The sequence below is a fragment of the Carlito syrichta genome, unplaced genomic scaffold (genome assembly GCF_000164805.1).
Source record: "Carlito syrichta isolate Samal-C Ts95f unplaced genomic scaffold, Tarsius_syrichta-2.0.1 Scaffold246138, whole genome shotgun sequence".
Lineage (NCBI taxonomy): Eukaryota > Metazoa > Chordata > Mammalia > Primates > Tarsiidae > Carlito > Carlito syrichta.
Window position 1 is genome coordinate 77,193 of NW_007190234.1, and position 27,809 is coordinate 105,001.

The following is a 27,809-nucleotide window of genomic DNA, read 5'->3' on the forward strand; positions in this document are numbered from 1 at the left end:
CAAGAATAATCCCCTAAAAGCCTAAAGAAGCCCTCATCCAGCCTGGAACTTCTAACAGGACACCAACTTTAAGCCCACAGGGAGAGGCAGGGCTGAAGCACAGTGCTAGGTCAGCAGCTTCCTCTGCCCAGAAAGCACACATTCAAAACCAGTTATCATCAGGCCCTGAAGCCAACTGTTTAAAAGCAATCCTTCTGAAAGAAATATTCAATCAACTGAAATTGGCTCAGATGTGACTCTGTGATCTACACCCAAAATCATCCTCAAAGGTAGTTGTTAATACCAAATAGCATTAAAAAGACACAATCCATGAAACCACTGAAAGAAATAATAGTTCTCCAAATTATCTTTAAAGATTAAATATCTGACTGGAGCCCTCACAGTGTATTTGGTTGGAGAAAAAAAAAAAACCCTTATCTTATTCTGGAACCTGAACATCAATCTGCTCTGCGAGCCTGTTGGGAAAGCCACCAAGAGCCCTCCCTCTCATGTTCCAGAACACCTCCAGGAGGTGTTCAACAGTCAACCTGTGCATGCCTGAAAAGTAAGAAACAGTAAAACTCAAGAAAATGGGCAGAAAGAGTAACTACAAAAGAATGTGAAAAATAAGGACAAAAATGTAAAGAATTACTTTTCCAAATTAAACATATCTGAATTTTTAAAAGTATTTACAATCAAAGCTACCACACATTTGAGGCAGCAAAACCCTAAAATTCTGCACTCAGTATTGAAGATTATTCACCATGAAGGCTTAAAAGATACAGAATGGGAAGGTCAAGGTCATGACTCCTAACTTGGTGCTACCACACATTTGAGGCAGGAAAGCCTAAAATTCTGCACCCAGTATTGAAGATTATTCACCATGAAGGCTTAAAAGATACAGAATGGGAAGGTCAAGGTCATGACTCCTAACTTGGTGCTGCCTCACTTTGGTGGCAACCTACCTTGACCTCTATCCTACGCCCCTGTTTGCACTCCTGCCTACTGAGGGCACCCTCTTGTACTACGGAAACCTCTGACCATGTGGTCTGCCAAGACAGAAACATGAGACCTGTAGCACCACAAAATATTTTTCTTATAACCTCATTCACTTTCAAGGTAAAACCATCCAATTGGAATCATTAACAGATGGAAAATTTCTAGCCTAGAACTGCTGACTACCCAGCATTCATTCTATATACTGTTTCTTAATGGGATGTTATTAAGATTCTTCCCTGAGCAGAACTGTCCATGCATTGCTGGGTGTTAGTGCTCTCAATCTCTGCCAACTAAACGCCAGTGGCATCCTTCATTCGTGGCAACCACCATAAAGCACCCCAAACATTTCCAGCAACCTTAAGGAGCCATTATGACACTCTAGGTCTTTCCTACCACCACCCAGTTTAGGCTCTTGTTTGAGCCTGCATAACTACCCTCCCTAAGCCAAATATCACCCATATCCTTTCGCCAGGCTACATATCCCTAAGGGGAGTGCCAATGAACTTGCTTCATTGTTCACACAAACCAGAAGTGACTTGTTAGGAATTACTTTGTGCACAAGCATCTCCTATAAGATTGTCACACCTGGAAATCAGCTGCTTTGCCTTTTCTCCCAACACCAAATGCCCATTAATAAAAAGGATACCTCTTAAACAAATATCTAGTGGGAAAGGTATCAATCTATCAGAAATGAGTAGTAAAGTTCAAGTATCTGAGGAGGGTCACAATGGCAGAACTTTCTTGGAGCTGCCAAATGTCTACCCAGTTTCCCAGCCACAAGGTCTGGTCCACATTCTTATTCCCCAAGCAATCTGGGTGATTCCATACCATGGAGCCTTGGCTTAGTCCAGAATGCTCTAAATCTGCTAATCCCCTACCTAGACCTCAATCTGTCTGGTTCCTTGGAAACTACTGGTATGCCATTCTTATAAATGTTTCGTGTGTGCTGGAAGAGAATGAATCTTCTTTGCATGCTGAATACGGGATTCAAGATATTTCAATGAGCTCAAACTTATTAACTGTGCAGTACAAATACTCCCAAATCTGACTAATTCTTATCTGCCTGGCCTACTAATTATTGAGAGGCAGGAAAGCTGGAGCTAGACTGTGTGGGTCTAAATCCCAATACAGCAATTTCTTAGCCACAAAATGGGCAGTGCCTTATGGGCTGTTGTGAGGGAAAATGAACTGATAATACAATCAAAGCACTTAGCAGGGTACCTGGCACTGACAATGTCTTCTGGTAATTCTGCCCAGTATTTGTTTCTCCCTCACCTCTCCCATCACACTTAAATACATATACACAAATATGTTTTCTAGACCATACATTCGGGATTATATTCTCCCTGGTAAAAGTATCCACTTACTACTAGGCAGTGATACTCTTTGTCCCTAGTAAAGGCGTTTGCCTTAAAATGTTTCTCACCTAATAGCTACATGACTATCACATAGCTGTGTAAGAGTTGTAGAGCTACTATTATTTTGGTTAGTGTTTATCTGTTGCATTTTTTCAAACCCTTTCCCTTCTACCTTTCTGTATCCTTATGTTTTAGGAGATAGTCTTATAAGTAGCATATAGCTGGATTATATTTTTAAATTCAATATGGCTTGACATATTTTTCTTCAGAACATGCAACATTATTCCACTTTCTTCTGGCTTTTCTTCTTTCGTAAGAGATTTCCTCTTACCTTTCCTTTTCAGTGGCTTCACTTTCTTGTCTCTTTGTGTAATTTTGTTTTAATTCATCTTTCTTGAGACTTGTTTTGCTTATTGACTATAAGTAACAGTGTCTTTTATCAATGTCAAAAAATTATTGGCCATAATCTTTATAAATATTGGCTTTCTTCTATTATATTTTCTTGTTCTAGATCTATTTTTTCATTCTCTCTTTCATGTGTTAATGTCATATTTTTAGTATCGCTCTGTGCTTATCTATTCAGTAATTTTCTCAGCACTACATTCTATTTGAACTAATTCTCTCTTTTGCTATGTCTAATGACTTAAATTTCAATGACTATAATTTTGACTGCTAGAAGTTCTTTTGATTCTTTTAAAAATCCATGAGTTCTTTCTTCAGAGGCTTAATTTGCTTTTGTACTGTTCCTTTATCCTTTATCATTTTAAACCTATACATTTATAGTTCCTTTCAAATCACTGTTCTAATATCTCAAGTCTGTAGGTTCAAATCCTCCTAATTATAACACCAGCTAACATTATTCTTGGCATACTCTTTCTCTGCCTGTTTTATACTTTTTCTATTGTGAGCTCTTATTCAGGGGGGTTTTCCCATGAGAATTCCCACAAACCAGTATTGGGAAGGCATCCCTCAAGGGCAGAAATTCTTAGAGGGTAGGGAGCCACCTGTTGGAGGGACCAGTGGTCTGTGAAATTAAAATTGCTTCCATAATAACACAAAGACATTATGCACCTTTCTCACTGTGCTGACATTCACACTGCTAAGTAAAAATGCTGGCATGCTGGCCAGAATCAAGGCAGTGCTCCAAACTGCACTAATCCTCACTGCATCCCTAAGGCCACACACTCACGGTTTTAAAAACATAGGCAGTTTCATATAAGGATCCCCTTGATGAAGTAGGAAAAGTTACGAATTTTATTATTAATACTGTTTACAATCTCAACACTTGAGAAAACATCTTTTCAACAGTCTATGTAACAGAAGGGTAGAATATGTAAAGCCCTTGAGGTGCATATCAAGAAACAGAGACCTATTCAAGGAAAGCACTCAGTGGTATTGATTCAGTTGTGAGTTGGATGGGACATTTTCTTCAAGAGACATCATTTTTACTTGAAAGGATGACTAATGGATAAACTGATCATTCAAACTTGGGTCTCTGGCAGACATTTCCTTAAAAATTAATAAAGCTAACCTGTCACTTCAAGGAAAACAATGGACAGTATTTGTTGCCAATGATAATGTCTGGGTTTTTAAATCAAAATCAGAATTTTGGAAGACTTTTATCCACCACTCTGAGCCTGACAGCTTATTCTTATGAGATGTTGGTAATTGTAACAAATGTGCTTTTTTGATATTATACAATGAAACACGTCAACATTGAGAAGATCTACATACTTCAGTCATCCAGTGTTTTCCAGATCACCAATGAATGACATTACAGAGCCAATGTATGAGTAAAAGATCCATTCAAAGTGCAAGACAGGCCAATCGATTTTAATGTAATTGAGTATAAAATATTCATTTACGTGAATGCAGATTTTACATTGCAAGTAACCTTTAAGAAACTACCATTTGTTGGATAAAGGTATAATATTTTTTTTTTTTAAATCCACCACAGCCTGTAATCCCACGCTTTGGGAGGCTGAGGTGAGTGGATTGCCTGAGCCCACGGGTTCGAGACCCACCTGGGAAACTTGGCGAGACCGCATCTCTACAATAAATCAAAAAAATTAGCCAGGTATGGTAGTGCGCGCCTGTAGTTCCAGCTACTTGGAAGGCTGAGGCAGAAGGATCGCCAGAGCCCAGCAGGTCGAGGCTGCGGTGGCCGGGAGCAGCCACTGCACTCCAGTCTGGGCGACAGACAGAGAAAAAAAAAAAAAATCCACCATTATCTGAAAAGGCTTTTAAAACATTCTCTTTTCCAACTACATATCTGGGTGGGGCTGGATTCTTTTCAGCCAAAAAATAAGGAAAAAAAAAATCACAACAAATTGAATGTAGAAGCCTATATGAGCATTCTTCTGACTTCTATTAAGTTAGACATTAAGGAGATACACAAAAATGTCAATGCCTGTTTTGTCTTCTCACAAAACAATTTTTTTGTTGTCTCTTATAATTACATATAATGGCTTTGTCACTGTTATTTTTAAATAAAATACTAAATATTTTTAAATTTTCTCCATTTGAATTTCTGGCATGGTAAATATCAAGAGAATTAATCCACACAAATAAAAGATCTTTGGGTTCTTCAGAAATCTTTAGGAATGTAAAACATACTAAGACACAGAGGCTTGCACATGTCCACTGCTGAACCACTATATTTGCTTCTGGACAGCGCCAGGGCTTCCCTGTGTAGGATAAGCTTTCATCCTGTCATACCCTTGCCAAGGCAATGCAGCCTAAACTCTTAGGCATTACTTGGTCTGAAAATGCCCCTCAGATGTACTAGTATCAGCCAGTGAAGTTAGCACTCTTCTCTTCAGGAGGACTTCTCCTTGTTGTTAAGTAGTTCCACGATATATATTAAACAATTTTTGTTCAATATCATACAGTGTTTCCAGGCATTTGCTGAGAGAGGAGTGGCTTGTTCTTTGTCCTAGTTAGCCATCTTACTAAGGCCAAAAGCCTCCTCCCCAGTGCTCTGTCCTCATCTCCATCAGCTGCCCTCTCTCCCCGCCTCACCCCTCTAGGTTCTGGGCCCCTTGGGGATGGCAGGGTGATGCTGACTCACACATACCAAAGTCTTCTGATAGTACCCAGCATCTGTAGAGAGGAGGTACTTCCCACACTCTGCCCAAAACCACAAAGCTTATCAATTAATTACTGAAACCTGGTAGATTACTCAAACTGAGATTCAAAGATGAACAAAACACAGCAACTACTACCCAGGATATCCAATTGTTTCTGCCCTCTAGAACTTCTCCCGCAAAAGGGAGCTCACTTCTACATATTTCAGCTGGGAAAGGTCATAAAGCAACCAATGTGGGTTCTAACAAAAGCTATGTCTTCTCGGGCAAGTGGTTTCATCTCAATCCGTATCAGCCTTGTGTGGGGAGATGTAATCTCTGACCTGTTAGTGAGAGAACACCAACATCAGGAAGCACCATCATGCAGGATGCTGGTAGGTCCTCTTCATCCTCTCTGTGACTACCTTCCAATCACAGAAACTGTGAGCCCAAGAGGTCCTTTAGGAGTCCTCATTCCTCTTGAGGAAGGCTTAGCACACAGTTCTGGTTCAGCAGCTCCCCTGAAGTGTCTATGGCAATGGCATAGACAGCACAACTTGATAATACCCCTGACCTTGGTAAAATGCTGGGAACAACTGGAGAAAGCCAGACTCAGAGCTGCTCTTAACAAAACCAAGAAAGAGTTTTCTCAAAGGTTTTCAATCAGGGTAATGATGTGATTAAAAGCATGCTTAAAGAAGATGGTTCTAGCAGTTCCAAGCAGAATGAAGTGGAAGTAGATGAGATCAGGAATAGGGAAATGAGCCAAGAGGCAGAAGCATCCATGCCATCTGAAGCTGACACTGGTCCATTTGTTGCTTTGGTTTTAAACCTCTTCATACCCTCACATTTCTCTAAATGTAAAATGGCAGTAGGGCTTGTATATACTACAACAATCCCCATGAGGAGCTCAGCTGGGTTGTCCACAGCTACAGAAATCACAGGCAAGCTCCCAAGTCTGCTGCATGGTGGGAATTGACATCCCTCAACTCTTACTTCCAGTGAGGATCACGTGGAACCAGTCACAACCATGTGAGAGAAAGATGGATTACTGCCATTGGACTGAGACACACTGTAAACACATGCACCAGAAAAGCATTATCCCTTACACTTGTCGGCCCTGTCAATAAACCATTTCATCAGACCACAAATCTCAGGTGAAAAATGAAAAGCCAGCATCGATTTCATTGTACAGTGAATTTTATTTACAAATAGATGCCAGATAATCTTATATTAAAATGGCACAAGCTCCATCACTCACGATCAGAAGTGACATTTGAAATTTATAAAGTTTTACATTATGATTCAATCCCTTTTCTAAGGGGGTAAAAGCCTTAAGGTCTGGGAGAAAGAATAAAACATGAAAATATTAGCAAAGTAGGGAAAATGATGAATTGATGCTTGGGCCAAAATATATCTCTAACAGGTATATTTTTCTTTACAAGAAACAAAATAAGTCACAAGGAGTCTGGATCAGCCATAGATATGAGGTTTCCATTCTTCAGTTATGCAAAGAGCTTCTACTTCATCAATTCCTAAGTTATTAAAAGTCATGTGAACCTACAAAGTTTTTCTCAATATAACCATTTTAGCTAATATATTCAAATTAAGCTTACATTTTATAAAAGCCTTATTTTGACCATTTCAAATCAAGTAACTCAGTTGAGTTCTCTTCACCTGGTGGTATCAGGAACCAATGTTATGACAAGACTCAGGAAAAGCCAAGCCCTGATAGGAAATGCAGATGACCAGTGACATACAATCACAATTTGCCTTCTTAGAGGCAGGGTTCTACACACCTTTATGCTGGAATACAGGGAGGTTGGCAGAACACACTGACCCTCCTGGCAGGCCCTCCAGTTCACTTTGCAGTGGGTCAATTGCATGAGACCACCCAGGATGATATTAGAAGTCTGGGACCTCAGAAAACTTTTATCAACTGGAACACTGCTCTAGGTTTTTTCCTCCTCTATTTACAAGTCCTGCTCTGTGAGAATATTCACCCTCCTCCTCTGAAATATAGTTTATCCCACCTTTGGGTCCTCGAGGGCATGTGCCTTCTGTCCCCTCATGCTGTACCTAAGGTCTAGTCTCCATCCTCAGTGAGCTCCTGAGGCAGGCCTCACGCCTTACTTATCACTATTTCTTAGGTGCGGAGCACAATACTTCACACAAAGCAGTTATCTAGGAAGGGTGTGTTGGCATACAATAAACCTAAAATGCTCCACACCACACTTGAGGGCCCATCCATCCACCTCAGTCATTTTTCTACAACATCGGTGAGCTTCAGTCCTCATTTCTGACTCATCAGCCAAGAGGGCCCTTCCCTGGCACTGTATGGGATTTTTTCCCCACACTGATCCTTGTCACTAGGAGACCTGTGGCTTTTGCACAGCCCCCATCATGGTCCACAAGACTACCACCAGCTCATGTTACTCCCTAAGGCCAGGCACAGCTGTGACATACTGAATACTAGAAGCCCTGGCTACCGTAGCTGGCAGAGAGAAGGCTCACAGAGGGTGTTCTAAACCAGGAGCTGTAGCCCCAGATTTGATGCCTTTTCAGGGAAACATCCTTCTGAATGACTGGCTACAAGCAACAACTGTCAACCACTGCCTACATGTGGTGCTGGTGGCTGGAGTCTGCAGATAGCAGGGTCGGGAGACCAAAATCCATGGGGATCAGACTCTGCACCTTGCCTTCCACTTGACCATCAGCAGGACACCATGACTGTCCCCAGAATGAGAAGCATACACACCATTTCTCACCCCTCATCCTACTATTCCATATATAGAGACTGAGGCTTCAAAGGTGAGTAAAGGGCCATGCTAAGACTCAGAGCAGCCTGAGGTGTGAAGCCCCATATTCTTTCCACGTCATGGACTGAAGGAAGCCGGGAGGGGGGCTCACCTGAATGCCATCCAGCAGCTTGCTCATGCACCAGTAGGTGTCAGCCTCAATGTTGTGCAGCACCTCCGCAGGCACGCTGGAGACGTCCACGGTGTCCACCTCCTCTGCTTCTGTGTGGTGCCGAGCATGGAAAAGACAAGGAGACTTAACCACATGAGATAAACAGCACAGCGAAGAGGCCCGCTGATGAAGAGATCTGCACGCTGCGCCAAGCACCCCTCATTCACATTTTTCATGAGTCTAACTAAATGACTCATGTAGTCTTCCACCTCATCACTTAATGGTTCTCAATTTTAATACCTAATTAGTTGCAGATTATTAATATTCTGAATCCTCTCCAATTAATTAACATAATTAATATATTGCAAATTATTGCTTCTCAGGCATTTCACATCCTAATAAGGGACAACCTAGAATATACTACTTATTCCTAACAGAGGTCTGACAGTTTCTTCAGATTTTTTAAACTCTGCTTCTAACATATTTACATATTCATTTCACAATAAAATCTCTAAAACCCTGCTTCCAAGGTTGGAGTTCCCAAAACTACACTGGGTATACACTTCCATACTTTGATCAAATACCCCAGAAAGCAGTAAGACAGATGTGCTTCAAAGAAATAATAGACAATGGGGTTCTAAATAATTTCTTTCTTAAAGTGTAAAAAAAAAACCTAATGAGAAAACATAACCTAAAAGTTTTAACATGCAAAACAGATGCCTAATTGAAATGGCTTATCAGATGCTTGAACAAACTAATTTTAGATCCTTATAAAAATTGCTATCATCCAGCATAACACTCATAAATGTTTAAAAAACTATGTACCCTATTTTTTAATTTTTTACTTTTGTTTTATTTGCAAACGTACATGGAATCTTTGCAAGGAAAATGTTCTTTAAGAAAAAAATTCTAGCCTAGAATATATTTAGAAGGTTTAAGCAGATAAAAATCACAATAACGACAACAAAAATACTAATTGCTAACATTTATTGATTACTTATTATAAGTCAAGCACTCTTCACATTTTAAATGTATTTGCTCCTTTACTCAATTGTTATCACTCCAGTACTCCTAAGGACAGTAGGGTGCAGCGAACAATAGCCACGCCATGCTGAGCGGCCTGGAAAGTGAGGGGGTAATCAGGGTGCAGCCCCACCACCTGACCCAGACCCAGCTCCTTAACTGCTCCTCACACAGGAAGGACTCAGAGGCACACCTCACATTCATGCTCCATAATGATCCAATCCCTTTGCCATCGGTTCCTTGGTCACAACCCTACACAATTCCTGACTCACGCTCAGGCATACAACCAGGAAGAGTGGAGATGAACAGACCATCTCCCACTGCACTTGGTTCACCACACAAACCGAAAAGGTCTAAGGGGAAGAGCATTTCCAATACTCAGGCAGGAGCCGACCAGCTGGTCACTCGAAGTGGCCTCATGGGCCAAGGCAGGAAGACAACAGCCTTGGACATGCATCCAACACAGCAGGGCCTGCGGGAATGCAAGTCAGTGAGCACAGATTCAAACCAGTTCACCAGTCACACATCTCTTAGGGATGGTGGGGATGGTTTGGGAGGACATGCTAACAAAAACAGCTCTCTAGGGAGGTCAAGGCTAAAGGATTGCCTGAGTCTAGGGGTTTGAGACAACCCTGAGCAACTGGTTAGCCGGGCATGATGGCATGCACCTGAAGTTCCAGCTACTTGTAAGGCTGAGGAGGAAGGATCACCTGAGCCCAGCAGGTCAAGGCTGCAGTGGCCATGAGTGTGCCACTGCACTCTAGCCTGGACAACAGAGTGAAGACTCCGACTCAAAAAAAAAAATAGCACTCTGTTCTCCATGTACTCATGCACTCTCTCACTTGCTCAATGGGTATTGCTTTGGTTTGGATTGGTTCTGGGGTTTTTTAATTAAGAAATAATTTGCATGCCATAAAATACACCCTTTCAAGTGCCCAATTCAATAGTTAGTAAATTCGCAGGGTTGCACAACTATCACCACTAGTCACAGAACATTTTCAACACCCTGAAAAGAAACTCTGGACCCTTTAGCAGACATTCCCTTCCCCAGCAACCATGAACCTGCCCTCTGTCTTCATGGATTTGCTTGTTCTAACATTTCATATTGAAGGAATCATACACTATGGCCTTCTGTGACTGGGTCCTTTCATTCAGCATAATTTTTTCAGTGTTCATCCATGTACACGTGACAGCACATATCAGAAACTCCTTTTATGGTGGAACAGCATTCCATTGTATGAATGGGTCACACTGTGTTCCTGCATTCCTCAGATGGTGAGCCACCCTGGGTTGTCTCCACTGTGAGGGTATGTAAGCAGCAGACTGCAGGTGTCCTGTGGGAGATCTCTGTCCCTACATCCCAGGCACGGGGAACAGAGATGAGTGAGAAAGTCAATGCCCTCAAGAAGTTGATGCATTAAAGGGGAAAATAGACAACTTTACAAATTGAAAACAAATGTTTAGGTGCTGGTCATCCAAGTGGCATGAAGGTAGAGAGGCACACGGTGAAAGTGAGTCAGTTAGAGACCCAGGCTTGTAAAGGATACCATAGCTCACATCATCCTAGATGCACCTAGACCCTCACTCCCTCAGCCCAGTGTTTTCACCATCCCAGGCCCCTTCCTTCAGATGCAGGATTGGAATGACAAGGGTGCCCAACAGGCTCTTTTCCCTGATCCTCTTCTTAGCCTGAGTGCACCCTTGACATTAGCACTCTCCTGGCAGCTCCCCACCAAGGTCCTGTGGGACTGCAGGCTCTCTCCTTCCAGCTCATGGGGCAAGGTACCTGGTTTCAGAAGCCTGCTGGCCCAGGAGCTCACTGCTTAATCTAAGCATCTCCGCTGATGAGACCCCCAGAGGGACTCCAAGGGAAAGGCTCTATCTCCCAAATCTCTTGTAGTAGCCAGAGGTGGGAGGTGTTATCATTGCCAGTTTACAGATGCAGAAACTAAGCACCCAAGTGCTCATTATGTGCTCTGTAAGACAGTGAGGAGAACAAATAGGACAGGCCAGCTGGAACACCAAGTCCAGCCACATCATAATGCCTTTCCTACTGGAATGAACTGCAAAGGTCAACCACACAGGATTGAGTATAAGTGGTCTCCTTGCAGTACAGCTCCCTCACAGTGAAAACAACTTCAGCAGAAGCAAGTCAACATTCTGCAGACCTAGAGCGAATCTGATTTTATTTTCCAATCTCAGGGAATTGAATCAGCAACAATCATCAGAGGACATCTTTCGAGAAGTTTTCCAATGACATAGTCTCTCTTTCAAGGGCCTTCCAAGCATGGAGATAATTCCTCAGATATAATAAAAGGTAAACAGGGATATAAAGTCCCCCTCCAAACCTCAGCAGCCTCTCTTCAAGTTCACAGATGCAAGTGGGCTATCACAGCCCAGATCTGCAAAACACAAGCCCTGCACAAGAGAAGCAGAAGCCTCACTCTTTCTTAGTCTGTTTAGCTGGAGCATTTTATCCAAGGAAATGCCAGTGGCCTATTCTAGGTGTCATTTCTCACAATGGGTTATTTGTTACTCTTCAACATAATGAAGCAATGGCATTTAACTCAGAAAACCCCTATGTCAATTTATCTTCTAAATGCCAAACAAATTGAAATTACCCTTATTGTTAGAATGAGATAAATATTTCCCAACCTGAGAAAGCACCCTCATGTTGTTGGAGCCAACAGGACACTCTGGATCCCCAGGATGTGACAGCAGAGTCAGGAGCTGCAGAAAATACTCCAGGCTGTCATGTCTGGCTCCTGAGGGGTAGCAATGGGGGTTCCAAGACCACCCAGAGACATTGGGTACATGGCCCCACAAAAGCCAGAGCACAAAGGGTCCCTAGAGGCATGGTCTGGACAGAACCACAGTCAAGATCAGCAAGTTTAGCATAGGGTCCATCTGCTAGATGCTGATCTACTAAACCATCTGCCAGAAGGACTGGAGACAGTCCACATATGGGGTGGGAATGGTCCTCTGAACCGGGACTCCAAGATGGCCAAGGACTGTGACAGATTTCAACTCAAAACCATTCAACTCCCAAAGGTACACATTTTCCACCAAGCATGGGGCAAAGAGGGAGGGAGACCAAGCAGGGAGGAAGGCAGAATGTGAACAAAGCCCCAGGCACCTGAGTCATCCAGGGTAGAATGTTCACAGCCATGTAGCCTACAACAACAAGGTTGGCTTTCACTACCTAAACATGTGTCACACCAAAGGAAGGCAGAAATGACAGCAGTGACATCAATTGAAAGATTTTTCAGCTAAGGTTACAAGTGAGAAAATAAAACATAGACACTGAGTGATTCCAAGTAATACCAGCGTTCAAAGAAAGAAATATGATTCAAGGGGAAAAGTTATAAATGCACAGGTAAAAAGAAAGTAGGCAAGTAGAATGAGACTATCAACAAATGGAAGGTGAGGCCTAAAAAAAAATACTGCGATGGCCATAGTAGTGAGCAGGGTTTCTGGGCAGTGCTATCCCTTCAGGGCCTTGGAGATCTGGCCTTAGATATTTCTTTCCTGAGCCTGAAGCAGTGACTGTGACAGGAGGTGGGTGATGTGCAGGCCACCCCTAGACTGACAGGAGTGTTTGGGGGAAATGTACACAACCTCAGCCTCCTCATAGCCAAGAAGGACTGACTGGTTCCTGGGAGCCACCACAGGGATGGGCTATTTTGAGGACTTTCTAATATGATATTTATGCAAAACACATAATTAAAAATAATGAACTTTAAATCAGTTTATTTCAATAGACCTGATTCTATTGTTAACTTTTCTCTTTCAACTATAAACTAACACCAGCATATATAAACACTGTATCTAACATGTACCAAGACTCCACTTGCCCCACATCAGCCCCAACACCTTCCTACAGGGCCTGGGGACACTAAGTTGAGAAAGCTGTAGTCTCCAGAGATCCCTCAGGGTAGATGGGAGACCAAAAAGTGCACAGCTAACCCTAGGAGAACTTGGAGGAGGTAGAAAAGGTATTCCCACAGCCCAGGGCAGAACATGAGCAGTCTCAAGTGGACTAAGACAGAATGTAAAGTCACAAGATGTAAAAACAGGCACTGAATTTAACACTTTTTTCTGTTTGCCCCAAGAATACTCAGGAGTGGCGCTTGCAGTTGGAGCATTTATCCCAGGATAACTTACAGATTACAGACCTAACCTTACCTCCAAAGTGTGCCCTGAAATATCTCACTTTTACTATTATTTTGGCATCGCTCTAGTATGTGGTCTCCAACCTTTCTGGCATCAGGGACCAGTTTTATGGAAGACAATTTTTTCCACGTACGAGGATTGCGGGGAAGTTCATCGGGCATTAGATTCTCATAAGATTCCTCGCATGCACAGTTCACAATAGGGTTCATTCTCCTATGAGACCCTAATGCCACTGCTGATCTGACAGAAGGTGGAGCTCCACTCACCTGCTGCTCACCTCCTACTGTACAGCCTGGTTCCTAACAGGTCACTGCCCAGTACTGGTCCACGGCCCAGGGATTGGGGACCGCTGCTCTAGCATATTAATAGTCTTTAGAAACAAATGGTATTCTATTTATAGCATTCCAGTTTTAGTAGTGGTATTCCTTTACAAAATATAGTAATTCTTTTTTAAAGTAACTCTTGATCACTGAAAATGTTAAATCCTAAAACAGGCAGCATTCCTACACATTATGTTAACACACACCAAAAAAATTATTAAATACTGATCATCACATGCATTTCTGTTACATTAGGATTAGATACAAGTTCTGTTAAGAAATAAATCCAAGAAAAGTTTTCATATTTTATTTTCACATTGAAAACCAGTCAGATTTGCTTTAGTCTCAAAAAGCACATTTATGTAAAATTAAATGAACACAGCAGTGACCTGCCTGCCTTGCACTTTTTTTTTTTTTTCCTAAAAAAGGAAATGGGGGACAACCCCCTCAGGTTCCCTCCCACTGTGAGAGCTTTTCTGTCTTCTCAATAAATACTACTTTCTAAAATAAAAATAAATAAAATCAAAAGGAAATGGGTTAAAATCATCTCACTTGCTTTATTAGGTCTTAGAAAGGCTGTGGAAAATCATTTAACTAACCACCTTTGAAGATGCTGTCCTGTTATATTATTAAGAAAAAAAATCTGCAAATTAATCTCACCTTTATCAACAACTCTGTGTACATGAAGATCTCCACAACTGTATATGTGCACACAGAAAACATCACTCAAAAGAATGCCACAAACAGGAAACCCTGGATATCCCTGCACGGGGGTGTGAGGGGTGGAGGACAGGAAACTCCCATTCTTCGTTTTCTGACAAAGAGTATGGAGCAAAAGGGAATGTCAATTTTCACAAAGAACAGTTATTTTTGTAATAGGAAAAATAATGTTGTTTAAGTCATTTGGAATAGTTCAACTAAGGTATACCAGATAAATATGCCTAGAGCAAAATTCCCCAAGGGTAGTGGCAAAGCCCTTGTAAATGTTTTGAGAAACTTGTAGGATGTTTTGGGGTCCAAATGATTAAGGTGAGGAGAGATGCTGGCATTCTGTGGACAAGATCAGTAATACACAGTATGGACAGCACTGCACAATCACCATGTCCAGTGTGAGTTCTGACTGTTCCACCAATGAGTTCTGACTGTTCCACCAATCTGGATGGATGGATAGACAGACAAACAAATGGGTAGATGTGTGGACATATGGATAGGTATAGGGAATTAATAGAAGAATGAAAGCTATTTAGCCTGGTAAGGAGAAGACTACATAGGGATATAATTGCTACTCTGAAATATCCAAAAAGCCGTTTTAGGGAAACAAGGAACAGAAATTTTTGGCCCATCTTTCCACATCCAGAAAACAAAAAGGGTCAGAGGATGAAAAGAACAGGGAGACTGGTGAACTCAAAATCAGAACGTTCAAGTGATGAGGGCTGCCCACAAGACAGCTGATCAGGCAGTAGACCACCTGCTGTTGAGCAGGGTACTTGTGCTGTGTTCCCACAGCAGGTTCTCTATATGTGGAAGCCCATGTGCCCATACAGGACCTCATTCCAATCCGCAAGCCCCTGATGAGGTTAATACCTACATGGCAAAGATAAGGAGGCTGCAGGGAGATAATGTGCTCAGGTCCCATGCCAGGAAGTGGCAGAGCCTGGCTGTGAACCTGGGTCTGCCTGAAAACAGTCTGTGCTCTTTCCATTGGGGCTGCAGCACGGAGGTCTCTGGCTCAGTAAGGAGAGGAGGGATTCAAATTTAAGACTCCCAAGCTGGGAAGATTTAGTCAGTCACTGACTAAATCCTCCATGTGCAGTTATAACTCTAGAAAAGTACAACTTCATAAGTGAAAACAACAATCCCTTAGTCATACCACACGGTGCAAGTCCCCCCTCTTCTGTCATTTACTAAAAGAACCTGTCACCAAGTCAAGCTCTGGGCCTCTTGAAGGGGCTCACTTCCCTCACAGGCCTCCTGTACCTCCATGAGTCAGTCTCTGAAATGGCCAGGGGACCAGAGGACTGGAATCTGGCTTTGTCAATATCAAGGAGTGCTAGAAGACAAAAAGGCCTGACACAGAGCTAAGTTCTCTCTCATATTAAACGAAATGGAAGACCTTGGTAACTGGAAAGGGGAAATTCCTTCAGACTTAAACAGTTCCTTTCATTTCAAAGGATTCTAGGACACTGAGTGCCAAGGTAAGGAGGACAGCAACTGATCACCTACAGCACAAATGCTGCGGGTAAAAAGCCAGCCCCTGCAGGGGAGCACTGAGAGACAGGAAAGGGAGTGGGTTACTGTTGTTATGACTACGTTAATCACCTTTACTGCACAAACCCTGCAATAAACCTCTCCACATAATTAGGCGCTTAACTGGTAATCAAAAATATTCTGTTCTTTATAAGCAAGATGGAATTGCTCTATGGATCTAATCTTTCGCATTTCCCAACTTGGGAGTCTTAAATTTGAAACCCTGACACTTTGGTGATAGAGATTTTAACACTTAATTACATAGATTTGGGTTCCAATGCAGAGAAAAAGTCCTGCTTTGGTGAGAGTAGCATCACATCTCAAGACTATCAATTCAGAAAACTCTGGTTCAGCAAAAACAACTAACATTATGAGCATATCAGCTTAGCAGTAGAAATGCTTAATTCTAATATAAATAACGTTCAACTCAAGGTTATAGACTGAACCATGGTCACAGTTCCAGATTCTGCTCCCTGCTTTTAAACCTGGGCTGCCGGCCTGCAGCCCACAAGCAAAGGCATAAGGTCAGCGGGTGAGACATCAGCAGACAATTAACACAGAACAAGGACAAGGTGCTCAGCGCGGGTCAGGCAAGATGGCAGCATTTGGCCATATCCAACTATCAACTACTGGCCCCAAGAGAGATCCCAAATGACGAGAACAAACACTCTCTTCTCACCAACAGCACAGTACTGCTTTCCATCCCAACTACACCCCAAATGAGACCCCAGTCAGGGGTTTCCAACCTCATAAAAACATACCACCAAGCAGGAAGCCACAAAGCTCGGAAACAGGGCAATGTTAGTGAAGCAGCTTGTCTAGTCTTTGTATTAGAAAGCTGGTATCAAATTCCATATGGAAAAAAGACAACACCTGACAACCCTTGGGAAATAACAACAGTGGTGAGAATGCTGAAGTAAAAAGTAAAAGATATTTTCTATATCTTTCATCATCTTTGTTTTAATAATGTCATTTTTGCAATAAGCAAATTTTTTAATCTTATAACATTCTTTTGGCTTGACAGATTCTTGACTTTTTAATAATACTGAGAGTAGTTTTTGTTAACAGAAATGCTATTTGTTGAAATAACAATTTATTATATTAACAAGTATTAAGCACTTTTATGTGCAAGAAACTGTGGGACTGGGAGAAAGGTGAAGATGAAACAAAGAATACACTTAAAGTCTAGAAGAGGATGTTTTCATCCACTCATCTGACTCACTGACTCATTCGTCCTCCTAGTATAAACTTACCGATCATCTATTACAGGGAGACGCAACTTACACAATTGCATCTGTAAATAAGGAACCTGCCAAGTGGAGGGTGAGCAGTGTGACAAGGGGCAGAAGGCACGGAGGCCCTGACCAGCCCTGGAAAACATGAACATGGAGCCCGTGACATTCCAACTAAACCTGCAGCACAGTAGGACCAAACACAGGTGATGGGAAAGAAGACACGCGACTGTACAACAGAGGTGGAGGAAGAGCTCTTGAGGAGCACGAGGCAGAGGCCTCAAAGCTGGAACTCCTTGTAAAGTGAAGGGGAGCCCGGGGAAGACATGTGCACTAGAGCGACATTCTCAGTTCCGGGCTTCAAGAGAGTGTTGCTGCTGCAGGATGCACTGCATGTGAGGAGCCAGCCCATCCTGGCAAGCATGGAGGCAGGGACTTGATGTAGAGAAAGCACTAAGAAAATGAAGAGGAGGGCACAGGCTGGTGGAGGTGCTCCCACCGAGAGCCTGCCAGCCCCAGTGCTGCTGAGGTACATATGTAGCCCCTGTGGTTCAAAACTGCTGGAGAACCCGGCATGAACCCCACCATGGGCCACACACCACAAGGACACAATGTGGCAGAGAGAGAGTCCATCGTCCTGCTGTGTCACTTCGATCCACGTCTTTACCTGTCTGCTGCCATACTCCACTATAGAGAGAGCACTCGGAGGTAGGAGATAAAAGGAATGACTGGCACATAGTAGGTGCTCAGTAAACACATGCCAAGTGAGTGAACCGCCTTCCTCAAGGAGCTTGCAGTCTAGGAAGAAGGGTGAATTACATGGTGAACTAGAACTGGATGAATGAATTAGAACTAGAACACAGTGGACATCATGCCAAGGTGTTGTTTGAAGAAAGAAAACAATGAATCCCAATTTATCTGGTTAAAAGAAATGTTCAAGTTATTGCTGAATTTAAGATAATATATCAAGTTTAATTTCCTTCTACTAATGACAATGCAAACAATATTAAAATGAAAAAGAATTTGTTCAAAATGAGGGAAGCATTCTTTCAAACGATGTCACACAACAATGTGCCCTGTCTCCTTTATGAAAAAACTCAGAATTATCTGAGGAAAAAGTAAAATGATTTTGCTATTTGGATACACCCTCGAAGAGCTGAGCGAGGCTCTGAAAACCATAGGTGCAGTTTCTCAGGCAAACAGGATGTACATCTGATCCCTATGGATCCCTGTGTCCCAATTGTCTGGTGCAGCAGGTTTTCATTCCGCTCTTGCCCCTCTGTAGATCTGTGGGAAGGTATGCACAATCACCCAGGACCACGCAGGTCATTAAATCGTGTAATGTCATCGTAGGAGCATAGGGCTAGCACCTTCCATCACGCCCACAGGACGAAAACTTTCCTTCCATTACTCACTACATTAAAGGATTAGGCCCTTCATTATTCCTTAATGAGGACAGGAATATAAGACTTTTGGCTGAGACCTTTCTGATGCTGTGTTTCCAATTAGAAGAAGATTCTACAGAAATACTCATCTTTCAGAAGGCTGACAGCAGAAATTTATATAGAGAATAAGTTTTCTTGAGTCATAATAATCTGAAAACACAAACTGATCATAAATCAATTCATTAAACTGATTTACTCCTTTTATCTAATTAAGTCAAAAATAATTCCTCAAAGAATAAATGGGTCTTTAAATCAATCAGCAAAAAATGATTCCTCATTCAACTCATTAATAATGGAGCCAAATGTAAAGAAACATTGACCAACACAAGACTCTACTCATTTCCAAAGGCCTTGTTTAACCACATGGAGAAGAGAATCAATGTTCATTCCACATGTGGAAATACAGTTTTCCCTTGGTATTTCAGGGGGATTGGTTCCAGGACTTCCTTCAGATACCCAATCTACAGATGCTCAAGTCCCACAGATTTTGCATAGTTTTTGCATATAATCTATGCATATCCTCCTATATACTGTAAATCAGGCATGTGCAGTCCATGGGCTGTATGAGGCCCAGGACAGCTAGTAATGTGGCCCTACAAAATCTTTTAACATCATTTTTTTTAGCATGTCTTTGTGACCCCATGTGTAGCTCCATTTTTAAAGATCACAATCACGCTTTATTCATATCACTTTTTGGCAGCACATACATTTATGAACAGCTGTTTTCAATTATGAAGCACACAAAAAGCAAAATTCAAACAAACATTTCTGACAAGCACCTTGAGAACTCACTATGAATTGCAACCACTTTCATCAAACCAGACATTGATAGATTAGTTTTACAAAAACAAGGTCAAACTTCTCACTAGTTTTATATTGTTCTCATTTTTCTATACTTTATAATAAAAATATTTTTTAAATCTTATGTATACACACTAACTACATCGTATAATTTCTGTGTGGCCAAAGACAATTTCTCTTTACACAATGCAGCCCAGGGAAGCCAAAAGGTAGGACATCCCACTTTAAATCATCTCTAGATTACATATGACACCTATACAATGTAAATGTAAATAGTTGTTTAAATAATGACAAAAGAAAAAAGTATCTATATGTTCAGTACAAATGCATTTTTTAAATATTTTTATTAAACCCATGGATGCAGAGCCTACAGATAAAGGGATGATTGCATTCTACTGTGAGGGAAAGTCACACTGAAAAGTTTAGGTAAAGACATTTCACACAGGACAATGATGAAACAAGAATGCAATGACAAGCTCAAAGAATCCTTTCTACACATGCTTAAAATACAGGTATGTAGCAGGTCAGAAAAAAAGCCTTCTAGACAAAAGCCCAGGACAAAATAAAAACCTGGTCTTTATATTTTAAAATATTAAATAGTTGTAAGTGAAAGCTTAAAAAGTAAAACAAATGGAGAACACATTTACAACTCATTACAGGGCAAGGATTGAGACTGTCTACAAAGAATTATTTCTCAGTAAGATATCTAAGTAGGCCAACTGAGAATGAGGAAAATACCACAAAAAAAAAGGTTATGTATGTAAGAAAGTCAGTTAAAATCATGAAGCAATGGTCAACATCAGTAGTTATTAAATAAATTCAATATGATATACCAGCTCACCGATAAAATTGGCCAATGTTCCAAAGCTGAAAAATATTCCCTACTGATAAAAAAATAATAAAAAATGGCTTACGCCTGTAATCACAGCACTTTGGGAAGTCAAGGTAGAAGGATCACTTGAGGCCAGAAGTTTGAGACCAGCCTGGGTAACAAAGCAAGAACTCATCTTTACCAAAAAAAAAAAAAAAATCAAAAAATTAGCCAGGCATGGTGACACACACCTATAATCCCAGCTACTCGGGAGACTGAGGCGGAAGGATCACCTGAGCCCAGGAGGTCAAGGTTGCATGAGCCGTGATTGTGCCACTGCACTGTAGCCTGGGCAACAGAGTGAGACTCTTACTCAAAAAATAAAAATAAAAAAATAGACCCCCTGAACCACAAGAACCACTCAAAACACAGTTCTCTATGCACTGCTCAAGAGTCAATGAATACATTCTGCAGAACAACCTCACAAAATATATCAAGCCCTTTAAGATCCACAAAGCTTTGCTAAGCCCAGACAGTACAGCAGGTACCGAGATGGGGGCTGTGGGAGCCCAAGAGAAATCAGCTCTGGGCTGATTCAGCCCTTACATCGCTCATGGTCTGGCTGGGGAGTTGGACAAAAAGATAGAAGTCCCAAAACCAAATGAGAATGGGCAGGACACCCTGTCCCTCACAGGTTACACAGTGAAATGGCACATTAGTATGAAACAAGTGCCCTAGGACTTTATTATTAACAACACAGTGAAAAGCCAATAAATAGCACTCACCGAAAGTCCTACTGCAGGTACCTTTGCTGTTTAGATGATGTAGAATCTTAAAGTACCGGTTAATTGAAAGAGCTTGCTGCTTTAACTAATAAGATAATTCAGCTTTCACTGACAGCTTCAACAAGGTAACTTGGGCTGAGGCCATTCACAAAAGACTAAGCTTCTTTCCTCATCAATGCTTGGTTTTTAATAAATCACTCAGACACTTAACTCCAAAATTCTGCTCATGTTTCAGTTCTCCTTACATCCCAACTGAGATCCCTCTCACCAAGTTTACAGAGTGCCAGGGCTCGAGTGTGGTTGATGCAGTTGCCTGTTAGTATGAGGGTCAGGCTCCAGCCCCTCCTTGACTGTCAGCTGTATCCATTTGATTTTCTGGCAGGTGCAAAGTAACTGGCTGTGCAGTTGGTTGGAGCCTTGATTCTGTGCCTCTGTGTAGGAAGGTTGGGCAGGATGAAGCATACTTTCTTTGTGTGAAGTCTCCTCAGGGCAGGGATAGAGAGTGGGCAGAGCTGTTTACAAATTAGATATCTGTTACTTAGGAAGGGGATTATTTGTAGGACTATTCTGCAATTATGCCTTTTGAGTACATTCACTGACCCTCCCCATCTACAGATGACCTGCATGCAGACTGACATATAAGAGGGGAAGGTCATGGCCCCTTATGTTAAAGATAGGTCGATGTGTTTTTTTCAGTGGAACCTATTTCTTTTTGTTGATAAAATGGACAGCCACACAATTGATTAAATTATTTCTAACAGTAGTATATTTTTTTTAAAAAAAGAGAGGAATCAGTCTTCTTTTGCTTTGGCTTTGTGCTATGTTACATGGACTGTCCAATTTTTGTTTTGATATAGTAGCCTCATATCCATCTGTGATTTTACTCCATCCAGTTGGGATAGTTACAATGTAAGCAGTTTTTTACTTCATTTTTATGGTCCATTTGCTGGATACAATAGAGAGAGATGAATGTGCTGAAATGTATTGATTCCTGATGGATGGGCAAGCAGGAGCACTCCCGGGGCAACTGAAATCTAGCTGAGGAGCCGGGTTGCCAACCTGGTTCCTGGCAAGGCCATGCCCAGTGAGTGACCACAGACAGCCTTTCATGACGACACATTAGAATTGCTATGGAGGCAATGTCTGTGAACCTCATTTCACTCTGCTTTGGGAATTTCAAACATTGTACTAGTATAAGGAATGCCCAATAAGCCTCTTTTCTGCAAAAGGTAATTCAAGTTGAGAGCCACATTGAGGATGATTTTCTTCAGATAAACATCTCAAGTAAAACCAGCAGATGAAAGAGAAAGAATATTCTGAGGCTCCTGACAGGTATTGGTAAAATGTTTGAAAGGAGTGTTTGAAATATTTACTACAGCCAGCAGTGTCCAAGACTGTCCTCCTCACTGATGGCTCACCAGCACCATTATCTTCTTTTCATCTTTGCTCATTGTAATGAGGTCTAATTTGCATTTGTTATTTTCTGGTAAAGTGTAACTTTTTTCACTGTTTGTTTGTGACTGGTCCTTAAATCCCTTTTTGATTCGCTAGGCTCCCAGTCAAAGCCATGCAGGTGGGTACTGATCCCATCAGAGGTCAGCTCTCCTCAGCTGGAATCTTATAGACATCTGTGTCTCCTACTAGAAAGTGCACTCTTCAAGGGCAGAGGTTTTGCCACAAGGAACCCTGCTCAGGGGCCCTAAAGAGGCTCAGGAAGTGTGTGTTCAATTAAATGCAGCAAACAAAATATGCAGCAACCTACAGTTACTGTAAAAAGACATCCAAGAAACTAAGCAATCAAAATTAAAACAATCCAGATAAGTCTTTCAAAATCCATACACACAATACTATCTGACTAGCAAATTCCACAGGGCTCACATGTATACCTTTGAGATTAGTAATGGGTATCAACTATGTTTATAACACTCTCTACTACCATGTACTGAGTCCCTATCAAAACCTGGTACATGAACTGAGTCCCTATCAAAACCTGGTACAGACAAGGCTACTTGGTCTCTGTCAACTAAATTACCTGAAAAAATGACTTTGAGTTTCTTCTTTGTCATGTCTATAGTGAAATTACAAAATGCAAAATTGAGGGTGCAGGCATGTTTTGTTTCATATGGGTATAAGCTCCGAGGATGGTCCCAAAAATATATGGAGTCACTAGAAAAGTCAAATGTAATAGGAATATAAAATTACACAGAAATGCATTATGACTTAAGGTGCATTATGATCTTTGAGTTGGTTGTGGTAGAACCTATGTATGAATCTACAGCAATTATTCAAATTGAATATAAGGGCAAATTTATAAAGAAGTTGAATGATTATGGATATGCATTTGCCATATTTTCTGAAATTTTTAACTGTTTTTTAAAAATTAGATCATCTCAATGTATTGGTATAATGACTCCCTCTGTTTACTCAAAAGCAATTAAGAAATTAAAGTTCAATGCTAACGGTGGCCTAAGATAAACAGTAAGTCATCATTAAGGCTTACTTAAAATTAAGGGATAAAGTCTCAAAGATCTGTATTTGTCTTCTTCACTAATGGCATGGAATTCTCTTCATGCAGTAGTTCTGTGCATGAGTTTTTTTTTTTTTTTTTTTTCCCTTTGGAGAATATATGTTCTCTTAGATGTTGACTGGGTATCTTTTTGTTCTCAGCTGTGCTCGTGTGAGGCAGCAGACAGCCTGGGTCTGTACTTTAGGTCAGTTTGAGGGTTATTGAGGGTTTGAGGGTTCAAAAAGATGCAAAGAAAAACAGATTTCTCTTTTTTTTCAGTGAATTAATTCGTTTTTTATTATATATAATTATATATAATATATAATTATTTTTTACTTTGTGTATATATATAATAAAAAGCTAATTAATAATATATATATGGTTTTTTGGTGGGGGGCAGGGTCTCACTCTGTCACCCAGGTTGTAGTGCAGTGGCACAATCCTAGCTCACTGCAGTCTTGACTTCCTGGGCTCAAGCCAGTTTCCTGCCTCAGCCTCCCAAGTAACTGGGACTATAGGCAGGCACTACCATGCCTGGTTATTTGTTTTAATTTTTTTGCAGTGACTAAGTCTCACTATGTTGCCCTGGTTGGTCTCAAACTCCTGGCCTCAATCAATCCTCTCGACTTGGGCTCCCTAAGTACTGGGATTACAGGCATAAGCCACTGAGCCCAGCCTAGAAAAATCGATTTCTTATCCAGAATCTACAAGGAACTTAAACAGATCAGCAAGGAAAAAAGAAGAAAAAGCAAATAATTCCATCAAAAAGTGGGCAAATGACATGAACAGACATTTCTCAAAAGAAGATATACAAATGGCCAACAAACATGAAAAATGCTTAACATTTTAATCATCAGGAAAATGCAAATTAAAACCACAATGAGATATCTCTCTAACCCACTCAGAATGCCTATTATTAAAAAGTCTAAAAAAAAGATGTTGGTGCAGATATGGTAAAAAGGAAATACTATACACTATTGGTGGGAATATAAATTAGTACAATCACTACGGAAAACAATATGGAAATTTCTCAAAAAACTAAAAGTAGATCTACCATTCAATCCAGTAATCCCACTACTTGGTATTTGCCCAAAGAAAAAGAAGTCATTATACAAAGAAGACAATTGTACTCATGTATTTATCACAGGACAACTCACAATTGCAAAGATATGGAATCAACTTAAGTGCCCATCAACCAATGAGCAGATAAAGAAAATGTGGTAAACATATACCATGTACTACTTATTCAGTCATTAGCAAGAAAAAAATAATGTATTTTGCAGCAATTTGCATAGAACTAAGAGGACACTGTCTTAAGTGAAGTAACTCAGGAATAGAAAACCAAATACTGCATATTCTCACTTATAAGCAGGAGCTAAGCTATGTGTCTACAAAGGCATACAGAGTGGTGTAATAAACACTGGAGACTCAGAAAGAGGGTAAAAGATGAAAAATTACCTGTTAGGTACGATGTACACTATTTAGGTGATGGGTTCACTGAAAGCCCAGACTTCTCAGCTATATGATTCATCCATGTAACCAAAAACCGCTTACTTGTACCTCTAAAGCTATTGAAATTTTTAAAAAAGAAACAGATTTCTAAATTTGAGTCCACTGTACCTCACACACAATGTTTGACAAGGTAATATATAAGAGGTAAAAACAGACTACCAAGAGTTTCTGTTAAAGGCACGTAAAAAGGAGCTTAGGTGAACTAGAAGTAACAGCACAGATTCATGGCCTTTTCCCTGCTCCATCATTAATGGCCAGTCCCCACTATGTGATTATCCCTCCCTGTACCAGGTGCCAGAGCAAACACTGGATTATTTCAGAGCCTCAACTAGTCCAGATGCCACCATAGTAAGCACCCAGTGACCAACCTTCACACATACCTCCTTCTACTTCCTTAGGATGGTGAGGTACTCAAGCTCTTCAGTGAGCACTAAACTGCTTTCCAGAATGGTTGTCTCACAAAAAAAGATTACAAGGGTGTCAATCTCATCTCACCTGAAAAGCACTGAGTATTATCTTTTTTAGTCTGTGCTGATTTGATAGACAAAAATAGAACTGCGTTGTTGGTTCAATTTGCATTTTTATTACTTGTGAAGCTAGACTATTTTTTTAGTTTATTAGTCATTTGTTTCCTACTTTGTAACATCTCTGCTTATTTCTAAAAAGAATTTTTTAACTATATATTGGTTTTCCCACACATAAGAAATGGTTCATAAAGATAAATATTACCACAAAAAATAATAAACATGTGTTAAGAAGAGTAGCATAGGTTGTTTTTAAAATGTAAATGCAGCCTCTGCTGGTACATCGTGCCCAAGGAGCTGCCAATCAAAGCAAACATTTCAAGTCCACTTGAGGCCACCTTTTTTTTTGAATTGGAGCCTCATTCTGTTGCCCAAGCTGGAGTGCCGTGGCACACTCATGGCCACCCCAGCGTCGACCTGCTGGGCTGAGGCAATCCTTCCACCTCAGCCTTCCAAGTATCCGGAACTACAGGCGCGTGCTACCACACCCAGCTAATTTTTTGATTCACTGTAGAGATGAGGTCTCACCAAGTTGCCCAGGCTGTGCTCAAACCTATGGATTTAGGCAATCCTCTCACCTCGGTCTGCCAAAGTGCTGGGATTATAGGCTTGAGTCACCATGCCCAGTTGAAGCCACCTTTTTATATAAACATGAAAGATAACTAAAATCATGATACCATTTGGGGTGATAGGAAAATATTTTGTTTGGCCTTTCTTATTCAATTCGATATCAGTGTACTTTTAATCAAATATATCAATATGTACTAATTAACCCTGCTTTGGGTAAGTCAAAATTAACAAACCACTTCAATAATAAATCAAAAAATCACAATTGGTATTTTAATTTTTTATAAGTAACATACCACGTAACACTAGACTGAATATTATATTACCACCATATAATTACCCACAACATATTATACAGCCCGTCCTCAACACTGTTATTAGACTCATAAAATATGCTTCCAAAATGAGAAAAAATAGCTGTCAAGAATCGCGTCTTATTATTCAACTATTAAACTTTCTTAATCATCAATCAGTTTAATTGCTCCTGACATGAGTTATAAATAACATTTTGTGGTTCAATAAAATACCACAAAGATAACCCCTTCAACTCCCTAAGCTGATCAGCAATTCCTCCTTGGATATTCTAGTACAAGATACTTATCCTTCACTGGGATTCAATTATTTCCATTTCAATTGCAAGTACCATTTTGAAGCATTTTGCTAATTTTTGCAAAAAATGTTAAGAAATTGCTGTGTTAAATTGCACAGTATTATTTTCAATTAGATCTCTAATGGGTAGATGACCCATTTCACTCTGGCCCAAATCAGACAGTTGAATAGATACTGGTGCTTAGCCATGTTCAGTTGCTGCTGCTTTTCCCCCATCCTCCAAATCAGTCAGCTTAGTATCCTCAGCTCCTGCAGTATGGAGCTACAGAGATGCAAAGTCAAGAACGTGGCCTTACCTTCAAGGGACTTGAAACTGAGTGAGAGAACACAAACAGACAAATCATCATAACAGAAGGCAGGACTCCACTATGATATGGTCCTTCTGTTTTACCCATCATGAGCCAGGGGCCATGCACGCTTACTGTTCATCGCCCCATGACATAGGCCCCTGCAGGTTGTGCCATGTCACGCACAGCTCAGCAAGCCCAGGGGACTCACTGAATGCCATTAAGCACATTCACAAAGCCCTTTACCTATCCTTTGAAAGAATTATCACTATTGCAATTAATTGTGTCATTGTTCAGCTTTCCTGATTAAGGGTAGGCCTGAGACCTAGGAGTAACACCCCACCAGAGACACAGAAGAGTGCCCAAGGCATACTGGCTGGAGGCCGATTAGACATGCAGCCTCCCGGGGCCTAACTGGAGAGAGGCACAGAGCACCTGGAGGAAGGAGGATTTAGGAAGCTCCACAGAAGAGAGAGCCAACTAACTTGGGCCTTGAATAATCAACAAGCACATAGTTCTATAAATATACATGTCTAGCCACCTCACCCTAGCTAGGACTACTCTTACACAGCTTGTCTCAGTCCCCACAGTAAACCCAAGCACTGCAGCCTGACACACAGGACTCTTCATGAGAGGTCTCCCTTGGGTTTCTCTGG

At 41.1% G+C, this 27,809-nt stretch overlaps 1 protein-coding gene across 1 annotated transcript in view; it reads right to left on the bottom strand.

The window, feature by feature from the left end:
• LOC103253679 (TBC1 domain family member 22A-like) overlaps positions 1 to 27,809 on the bottom strand; it is an 87,271-nt gene that overhangs the window by 14,721 nt on the left and 44,741 nt on the right. The window contains exon 3 of the mRNA XM_021709510.1: positions 8,312 to 8,421. Coding sequence (XP_021565185.1) covers positions 8,312 to 8,421 — 110 coding nt within the window. The remainder of the gene's footprint in view (positions 1 to 8,311; positions 8,422 to 27,809) is intronic.